General features: G+C 39.3%; 2 protein-coding genes across 7 annotated transcripts in view; one reads left to right on the top strand and one right to left on the bottom strand.

Moving 5' to 3' along the window:
- The first annotated feature begins 155 nt into the window (after positions 1–155).
- Positions 156–5091, top strand: LOC111261985 (iron-sulfur cluster assembly 2 homolog, mitochondrial). Of its 3 annotated transcripts, none has more exons than XM_086968877.1 (3): positions 178–348; positions 3799–4021; positions 4895–5091. In XM_086968877.1, exons 1-3 carry the CDS (start codon positions 289–291, stop codon positions 5011–5013), a joined length of 402 nt encoding a protein of 133 aa, XP_086825003.1. In that variant the 5' UTR covers positions 178–288; the 3' UTR covers positions 5014–5091. The 3 variants fall into 3 exon arrangements, with proteins under 3 accessions (XP_022691585.1, XP_086825003.1, XP_022691658.1); XM_022835923.2 differs by lacking the exon at positions 178–348 and adding an exon at positions 3490–3531; XM_022835850.2 differs by lacking the exons at positions 3799–4021; positions 4895–5091 and adding an exon at positions 1516–3381 and having other exon boundaries at positions 156–348.
- A 372-nt stretch (positions 5092–5463) lies between these two features.
- The window catches only part of waw (Translation factor waclaw), a 12269-nt gene continuing 7793 nt past the window's right edge, over positions 5464–9939 (bottom strand). For 2 of the 4 annotated variants that reach the window (XM_022835729.2, XM_022835723.2), the window contains exons 9-14: positions 9617–9754; positions 9052–9140; positions 8363–8536; positions 7759–7938; positions 7103–7315; positions 5464–5667 (exon numbers count right to left, since the gene is read on the bottom strand). In XM_022835729.2, the coding sequence (XP_022691464.1) occupies positions 5533–5667; positions 7103–7315; positions 7759–7938; positions 8363–8536; positions 9052–9140; positions 9617–9754 (929 nt within the window). In that variant the 3' untranslated portion in view covers positions 5464–5532. The remainder of the gene's footprint in view (positions 5668–7102; positions 7316–7758; positions 7939–8362; positions 8537–9051; positions 9141–9616; positions 9755–9939) is intronic. The other 2 variants (XM_022835749.2, XM_022835739.2) reach the window with 2 other exon arrangements.

Here is a 9939-nt window from a genome sequence, read left to right on the forward strand (position 1 = left end):
GCTGTTCCGTGTAGAGTGTGCTGTATGGGATACAACGAAATTTCGTATTTGGCGCCATTCGTGCAACGTGTGCATTTTCGTAGCACTAAAACGAAATTACGATCTCATTTATATGAGGGAGAACTTCTTATATTGGTGCTAGTTACATGTGGTTTGTGCGAACGACGGCTGAGAAACAAACTAACAATTGTTGAATATTTTGGTTTTATAAACATCACAGCAGCAGCACTCCGCGCACTCAAGATGGCGATTGCCAGGGAAATGCTTGTGTGAAATAGATTCTGGAGGATGTTGCGCCTTCTGCAGAGATTATATCGATTTTCCATCAACGTGAGGAGTTTCAGCTCGGTACGTGTTAACTGGTGAATAGAACGCACTTTAATGAGCCGTTCAGATACGAGGATCGAGGGATAAAGGGAATTTTTTTGCGGATTTTAAGTGGAACCCCTGCCCTGTGGAACCTCTGTCATAGTGTTTCTATTCCCGAAAAAGCACACATAGATGTAAATAAGGTAGCTATTCCCGATAAAATATAACACTGAAGTTTCTGGTCATTATGCACATTATAACTATTTATGAAAACGACCTAGCGGCAGAAACATGTGACACCGCTGATCAAGTATGCTATTAAATGTTATAGAATAATTTATTCGGTTGAAATAGTTTACATGTAGAGAGCACAACGTATTCGCAACACATTCCCACGCGACGTTCATGCAAGGCTGGTTCTTTATTTTAACATATCTCTGATATGAAATACTTAGTAATCTGCGATAAACGCGATGCATAAAACGCGATAGTCGTCTCACTATTCCTGAAACTTACCTGCTTTGTTCTGATCTAGAAAAACTCGTATTTGAGCGGAATCAGATCTGCTGTGTGTCCATTGACCAATTTAGATTTGTAGAATAAAGCAGTATGAGAGGGTATAGGTTAAATCTGCGTTGCTATTTCACCTTGATTCTTGGACCTTTCTTCCTTTATTATTTTAGCCAAATCATTTAGTGTATCCAAGACTCCATTCTCATGACATGATAAGTGTTTTTTCAGTGTATCGATAAGTGGCTCTGCTTGATTCGGAGTTTTGCTCTCGCCTAAATTTGGCTCAGTGCAATGATAATAAAAACAGTAACCCAATAACAGACAAATAAGTTACGACAGTTGCGACGTTACTCCTCCATTGCGCATAGTTGAATAATTCTAGAGTGCAGTTAGTATAACAAAGGAAAGGAGTATTGTATTAATTGGTGATTCAGTGCGTTTTCAATGAGCAGATCGTATATTTTTGTATATATCGATATGTTCTGTTTGTCTTTTTATATGGGAATCGTCGTATAACAGTTTAGACCGGGCTTAAAGTATTAATGCTAGGCGCTAATGCTGGTAGTAACAATGTTGCTAAACACTGGTTTTTTAATACGAATAGAATAAATTCAATGCTCTTTGTCAGGATGTGGTTACTAGCATCAACCAGTCAGCATATTTATAGTATTAGCAATAACGGCGTCGTTGCAGAGCTAGTCGCGACACGCGACGACACAGCGAAGTGTGGCATAAAACAGCGATGGAGACCGTACCCGTAGCCAGCGCCGCAGTACCAGTCGGTGTATCCCAGTCGTCAGACAGCAGCAGCAGCGGCGGCAGCTGTAGTTCGACGAAAAATAACAACACTTCCACAAGCATTGACGTTCGGGACTGTACGACGGAGGGGCTTTCCGCTCTCCTCGATGCGACCACCCTGAACGGCGGAAACCATCACAATAGCTGTTATTATAACGATGCCCATAACAATCACGTGAGCGATTGCTGTAGCTTGGCGGCTACGAGTAAACGTACAGCGCCGCAAACGCCCACTACTAATGCCACTGCTACTTCTCAGTCCAAATCGGTAGAATGCGTGAACTTGCGTCCCCAGTCTGCTGTGGTGCCATGTGCTCCGACAACTAGCCGAACAAATAGTGGACTCGCCGAGCATCGAGAGCATCAACAACATCAGGCGCATAACGATGGCACAACCTTCACAACCATTACTGACACCACGACGGAGTCGACAACAGCGTTAACAGCAGGCAATGATGGTCCCACAAGTATTCCGCCGCCGTACCCCACGATGCCGTTCCGCGTCGACGGTATTACGTACATAGCGTATGAATCCGAGTTGCAGATGCCAGCGATGATGGAGCTCTTCCAAAAGGACTTGTCCGAGCCGTACTCGATCTACACTTACCGGTACTTTATCCACAACTGGCCAAAGCTGTGTTTTCTTGCCATGGACGGTGATAAGTGCGTTGGTGCAATCGTGTGTAAGCTAGATGCGCACAAGAAACGCGACTCGACCGCGGCAGCGGACGCTGTTGGGGGCAGTCAACAAAGCGGCAGCGCGCACTCCCGAGTGCAGATGAGAGGCTATATCGCCATGTTGGCCGTCGAGGCGGACTATCGCAAGCGGAAGATCGCCTCCAATCTTGTCTTGACAGCAATTCGAGCGATGGTCGCTAATCGGGCTGATGAAGTTGTTTTGGAAACCGAAATTACAAATCAACCTGCGTTGCGCCTATACGAGAATTTGGGTTTTGTACGTGATAAAAGGTTGTTTCGATACTACCTCAATGGGGTGGACGCATTTAGACTTAAGTTATGGTTGCGTTGACCGGTCATGTCGGGACAGGAAAAGCATCATATGGGGTAGAGTAATGGGAAAAATTACGATTAAGGAAAATAGGCCCGATGCAAGATGCAAAAAAGGGGACATTGTCAACGAGAGTTGAGCCCAAGAAACGAGTTGAGCATGTTAACTAATGATGGAAAAGAGCGAGCTGAGGAACGACTGGATGCCTAGTTAGTATGTTAGTATGTTTGTTGTTGGGAATTGCCCGTTTACAGATTGAGACCCAGCGGGCTGAGCATGCGTGTCGTTCAGGTGTATGTAATGTAGGTAAGGGTAAAACTAACGTAACTGTGCAGTAAGAAGGGACATAGATGGGAGAGTGCAAGATTAAGGGGGGAAGTAAGAAGGCTAGCTAATACGAACGTGTTGGCAAGACTGAAATCGAATAGGAGAATAGAAAGTCGCACGTGGAAGCGTATCTTGAAAATGACGGAAGAGATGGCGAACTGGTACGCAGTTTCTGTAGAAGAAGAATGAGCTGGTACTATCTGTAGAATACGAGTATGACATGACTAGTAACACGGAGAGAGTATAGTGGGCGACTGCTGGTTATAACGACAAAAATGGAAAAACAAAGAAACAAATGAATAAAATGGTAAAGCTCAGAAAATAACAATGGTACGGATTGAATGATGTAAGTGAACAACGATGGAGGGAGCAAAGGGAAAAGAGCTGTAAATAAATATTTATACCTTAATTTATAATGAAACGGACTACTGCACATCCAGTGTATGTGTGCTTATTTTCATTTAGATAGATAAGCGCCCAGCAGATACATAAACGATGATAGATAAACTAGTTGTTTCTCACCTGTAGTAGAGGAAGTCAGATGTACGATGTATGCTCGTGTACTAAGCTCGAAGGTAACATTTCGCTGCACCGCTAAGAAAAACACATTTTCCGAGGAAAAGACCTCTACTCTAAAAATATACGTGATGCATTCGAGTTCTATTCACTTCGGTATTTAATGGCTCCCCCTTACGTAATTATTAAGCAAAATATTAAAAAAAAACTATCGGACGTACACTAAAAAGTACGTATGGAAAGAAAATGTTCCCATCTCGTTAAAAAAAACGAAATTTTTCTTTATGGGCTCGCCTCCTGATCACTACCTCCTGCCTGTGTTGCAGAATGATTCCGGTGGTGGACTTATCCTGAGCGACTCGTGTGTTGACAAGTTGCGACGAACCGCAGATCCTGGCGAGATGCTTCGAGTGACTATCGAAGGTGGAGGCTGTAGTGGTTTCCAGTACAAACTATCCCTAGATAAAGAAGTGAAAGATGACGATCTGGTATTTGAACGTGATGGAGCAAAAGTTATCTGCGATAAAATGTCTTTTGGCTTCATCGAAGGTTCGTTAGTTTTGTAGTTAAACCTCCTAAGTTTAGATGTATGGAACTTCAATTCAACTCTAATTCAGCTAGGTAGGTACCAATGTATGTAAAACAAAGAAACAAGTATTGACCGCTATTACGCATCCAGGCTATATACATGTCGGGCTGAAGAACAACTTTCTATATTAAGAATATATTAAGAAGAACTGTCTATATTAAGATCGAATTCTGCGGTGTTATATACATTTGTATAGTTATGTGGCTGAGTGTACTTTCGGACAGCTTACTCGCATGAACAACATAAAATAACCACAAACGAATATTCAGGTGTGGCGGCAACCCCATTAAGTCATGTCTGTCTAGCAGGAACATGCATATAAGAAGAAGTTCTTCCTTTGTTTGTTAAGAAACTAGCCTATCGTCAACTTGCAGGTGAACATACTCAGCTACCACCTAGACGCAATTGTTAGTAAAACTATTTTAGCCGAACTACTTAATTTTAGAAAATAGATATATCCAGGGCGCTGTTCGTAATTTTTAACCGAGCCTTTTTCTCTTACCCTAGAAATAGACAGTAGCTTTCGTGTAGTAGACTGTTAAAGGAAGATCAAAAACGTATATGCGATTTTTCTTCTGAATAATTTCGGGGCGTTTCGAACCGCGGGATGAGTGGAAATGTTAACCACAGCTTTCAAAATACCTTGAGTGGAGCACCTATAGTGCTTTTATAGCCACCTATAGCTTACTAGAATTCTAGTAAGCTTAAATAGAAACAAATCGTTTTCACGCTTAGCATTAGATCATTTATTGCTTTTTAAACAAATTACGCTAAGTCTTACTTGTTATTTACAGTATATCTAATGTTCTTCATACACTTATATCTGCGTATAGGATCAACGGTCGATTACGAGGAGGAATTGATCCGGTCAGGATTCAGGATCCTGGACAACCCTCAAGCAGATAAAAAATGCAGTTGCGGGGCGTCTTTTACACCGAAAATTGAGCTTTAGCATACTAAAAGGCGCAGATGATAGAATTTATCTTAATAGATTTTCAAAGCTGTAAATAAAGTAATTGCGCTGACTTCAGTCATCAGAATCATTTTTCTACTCCAAGCCTGATCAAAAGGAGCTAGTCTCATAGAGATAGTAGTAAATTTATATGCTTTTATTGAATGCTGTAGGAGCAGTAAGGAAGCAAGGTTTCAGAAAATGACCAAAAACATAGTTCAAATTGAATTTTTATGTAATTTCATCACCTGGCTAACGTAAATTACTAATTCTCAAGTATCTCTGGTCGGAGCCGGATTTTCACTAGCATGAGGGTGCTGCCATGCCAACGTTATACTGATATCATAGCAATTGCTATATAGGCAAAGGACTCGAGTAACATTTAGGTGATCCTTTCCTTATAACCGATTAATTGTTGATGTGCAACCTAAGCAAAGAGAAGACGGCAAATGTAGTAAAATAATCTCAACTATTAGCGCTATTTATTATAAAAATGCATTTCTTATTAAGGAGCTCAAGCTATTTCCTCTGTTTGAGAACTTCGATGAAAGCTTCGCGGGGAACTTGAATATTTCCGATCATACGCAAATTCTTTTGTTTTTCGCGGTAGGCACTAATCAATTTCATTTTGCGCGTTCGATCAGAACCAGATTTCTGAAAGGAAAATGATCCCGATCACTCACATGCAGGAATCTGCTCAGAGCTCTACACTCGTCGTTTCTCTTCTTCTTAAGAACTTAGATAAAGGCTTCGCGGGGAACTTGAATATTTCCAAATTTATAGTAGCAAACAGTCTTTCGCTTATCGCAGTTTCACCTCAATGAACTAGTTATTTTCATCAATATTTCTTTAAAATGTGTATATTTACTCCGTATAGGCCAATTTTTCGCAATGATATGAGAAGAGCGTGTGATATGTGCATCAGAACTTATTAAATTATCAGAATATCAGAACACATGCACTCTTACACTGTTTTTTTTTTAGGGCCTATATAGTTCTATAGTTTGTCCGGGATTACGAAGGCCAGATGCCGATCTGGCCTTTTCACTGTTAGCAAAATTTGCCTCTCTTTTGGGCATCCCCGTGGCAAATCTTTTAATCTAAGACCTATTTTTTTTTTGATATTTTATATTATATTTATTTTCTAGAATAAAGCTAATGTGTGATGCAAGATTTTTCTTTAAAGTATAAAGTTATAAAACAGATAAATTGAATACCTCAACAATTTATGTTTTTACAGTGTTTACGGGTACCGAAGTTACGTCGAATTATGGCAAGTTTGTCAAAGAATGGCATGAAAGATGCTGTTCAGTGAAATATTCTTTTATGTAAGAACTACGGTCTAGAGTGAGAAAGTACAGTCGTGTATGCGCGGAGAAGAGTGGTTTCTAATCTGATCTCAAGTCACTTAATGAAGAATAATAAAAATAACAATAATAATCTAATATTATGGCGAAAGACCTACAACCATTTGTGTGGAGCTAAAACTTCCTCTTCGGTTTGTATTACTTAAACCTCATCTGAGCTAGAAAACATAAAAACAGCTTTAATTGTATAGAGCCGTAACGTGCGCAGAATCTCGAGGGTTAGTCAGCTCATTAGCTGGATTATCTGGTTTGATTACAAAACAGTGACATTGAAACAGTACGCTTGATACGAATGAACAACATCGCAATGCGTGTTTTTGATGATATCGGATGCACATTTTCTAAACAGTGCAGGATTCAAGTTATAAGCTCAACTGCTGTAGCCCATCTCAACGTTGCTGCTCTTGTTTATTTTAGAATGACGTCTGAGGTCATTCGATTACACTAAGAAGCTTAAACGCTACGCGACTTTCTCATCTATCACTTTCTGATTTCGTTTTATAAGGATCAATTTGTTTTAAATTTCTGATAGCGAGAGACTCTTCCCCTGGAGTCAGCCCCACCTGTTGCAAATACCCCATACGTTATTCGTTTTTTGCCGACATCAAGCGTTTATATATTAATTCACCAGACAGTGTCGCAAAATCGACGACTTTTTGAGTTCTGGCCGAAACAGCAGACGGAAAATCTATTATCATTGTGCCAAAGCTACGACAACTTACAATCTTCTGTGTGACGTTTTTATGTAACGCTTTGACGTCATCCCTAGCCAGAATCTTTCCTTCAGCCCTAGCCTGTAAGGCAACCGCATAGATTTGTTGAGGAATGTTGTTCTTTAGATGGGTCACCATCGAACGGCCAACCTTTTCTGCACGTGATGAATGAACGATCTGAGTGAATTCGTCACACGGTTTTCCATTAATGAGAATTTGCAGCTGCCGCGGTGAGGACACAAAAAAGAAGCAATGCGATGTAATGAGAGAGTGTTAACGAACAAATATGACAGAGATTTAAATTAATCATAGAACAGGCGCTTAGTTAAGAAGAAGAACAGGTTTACTATTAAAGCAGATGCTACTTTAATTGTAAGCCTAATTTTTTTCCAACCTAAGAATTATATGTGTCTCAAATTTAGAAGTATGTCTAACCTCGCTACAAGCCTGCTTTTGCTCTACCCTGTAGGTACCTCAGACAATTATAGGCATTATATGCGTTCTGAGTACGCTTACAGATTTGCTCCATTTACCATCCAAAGTATTCAGTAACAATTTATATAAATATGGAGAAATGCAGTTTCATTTTACGTCTAATTATGCAATTCAAATGTCTCACATCGCACTATATTTGGCCGACCAATAATTATTTCATCATTACAAACCTTGCTAAGATTCGAAGGTAGGTAACCTGTCTCTTCGTAGTCGAAGCTGGCATAACCAGAGGTAATAGATTTGAGTTCATCGAAAAAATTAACAATGATCTCGTTTAGTGGAAACATCACCTGTAGCATGATCGTATTTTGGTCTATATTCTGACTGCTTTTCTCCAAGCCCCGGCGTGACTGGTTATGGCAATCGAAACAACAAACATAACAGTGAACGAAAAACAGAAACAATTACTTATCTGATGTTGTCATCTTTTATCTAGGCGCTAAAGCCGAGCCAATGACACACTTATGCCAATGACTCGATTTACAAGAATAAAGAAAATTATAATGATTTTACTGTATAGAATATGATTGCCCCAGACGTATCTGCTTGACGGGGTCACTTGGTTAACCATAGAAAAACTTAGATTCTAATTGCAGAGATCAACTTTAAGTGGAATAGGTCGATTTCTATATTTTGTAAATTCTCTATTGCAGCTCTTGTATAAAACGTCCGAGAAACGGTTTTTTAGCAAGCAATTTCGCGCAGTTAAAGACGTATCCAATCTTGCGAAACATTTATAACTTGCTATTACTACACTAGAGTATTTTTCCGTACCATACACAAACTGACGACGTCGCTAAGATAAATGTCTGGAGTGATAATTGTAGCCAAGGTCATTGGTTCGTAGTACTCCTCTATGATGAGCGGGTCAGGCATCAGCAGAGGGTTGTTCACAACCACCATTTCGCCTCCGTAGGCTTTAATGTTCTTCGCGCCTTTTATTTTCACCTGAGAAGATGACATATATTGGTATAAAATGTAAAAATAAGATGGCAACGGTCAAATATAAATCTTAGAACAGAAATGCTATTTTTTTTATTCGTACCCTTCTACCTAATTCATCAGCTTCTCTAAACCGTCTACCAGTTCATACATATAGAACGTATATAGTATCTAGAAATTTAGTTTCGCGTTATTACTAATTACCATTACATCATAGCAAACGAATTAAAAATGTATAAATACATTATAAATGTTTGGATAAGCATTGGATTTAAAAAAAAATTTTTTTTTCTTAGTAGTAAAAGTTTTTAACGGTGTTTCAATTACATGCATGTAGAGAGGTAGCGTAAAACTAACGTTGAAGATTAAATAGTTAAAAGTAAAGCTCTTTATTAAGCCTTTGATCATTCGTGCCATACTAAAAACTATAAAGCTTGTCGAATGCTTTTAAATGGATGAATATTTTCTCTCAATCCTGCATATTTCTTTATAAAGTGATAATATACAGGAAAATACGATGCCTTATATGACACACTCGGTGAGGTCACCACCACTTGAGCATCAAACTCCTGATCCAGCCGTTGACAGAAAACATCCATATGAAGTAACCCTGCAAAAAGAAAGCAACAAAAGCACTGTAGTCTGCAACTTTACCTATATCAAATATGGATTTAATTACAGATTATTACAGCATTTTGTTCCTCTGGAGCGTAAGATGTCTCAATGGCCATTTTTGGTAACAATCTTTATTTTTTTTAGTGAAGCACGCTTATTTATTTACTTTTAGGGGAGATGTGTTTTTGAATATTAAGAGTCTTTCTTCCTGAATACTGAAAGGCTTAATATGAATACACTTCCTACGTGCTATAAGCGCTGGAATATCTGTAACCGATTTCGCATAAATGCATGGAGTACGCTACATGCATGTAACGCAGCCACATTAACGGTGATAAATACGACTTCATAATAATACTACTGAAAATAACTTCACAATACTACGAACTACAAAGGAATAACGTCGAACCTTAAAATTGGTAGCCTCTTATGCCAGCATCGTTTAAGTACACAGACAGTATTAATACTTACCTAAGAAGCCTAGTCTCCAGCCTTGTCCTAGTGCTGGACTGCTTTCAACATTAACAGTAACAGAGTTGTCGTTTAAAACTAGTCTCTCGATAGCATTTCGCAGCTCCACGTTCTTACTCTGGTCCTCTGGATAAATTCCTGAAATGAAATCAACCAAACAGATCCACGCATATGAGTCTTTCACTTCAAGATGCTACCTCTGGCAAAACGTATGTTTCTTTCTTTCCCAAGAACTAGATGTCTGTGTATAAACAAAACAGGTTCCAGAAGTTTTATAATGTTTATCGTTGGCGACATTTGAAGTGATTCCTGCTTTCTAAATT

This window comes from Varroa jacobsoni, unplaced genomic scaffold, assembly GCF_002532875.2.
Source record: "Varroa jacobsoni isolate VJ856 unplaced genomic scaffold, vjacob_1.0 scaffold_64, whole genome shotgun sequence".
Classification (NCBI taxonomy): domain Eukaryota; kingdom Metazoa; phylum Arthropoda; class Arachnida; order Mesostigmata; family Varroidae; genus Varroa; species Varroa jacobsoni.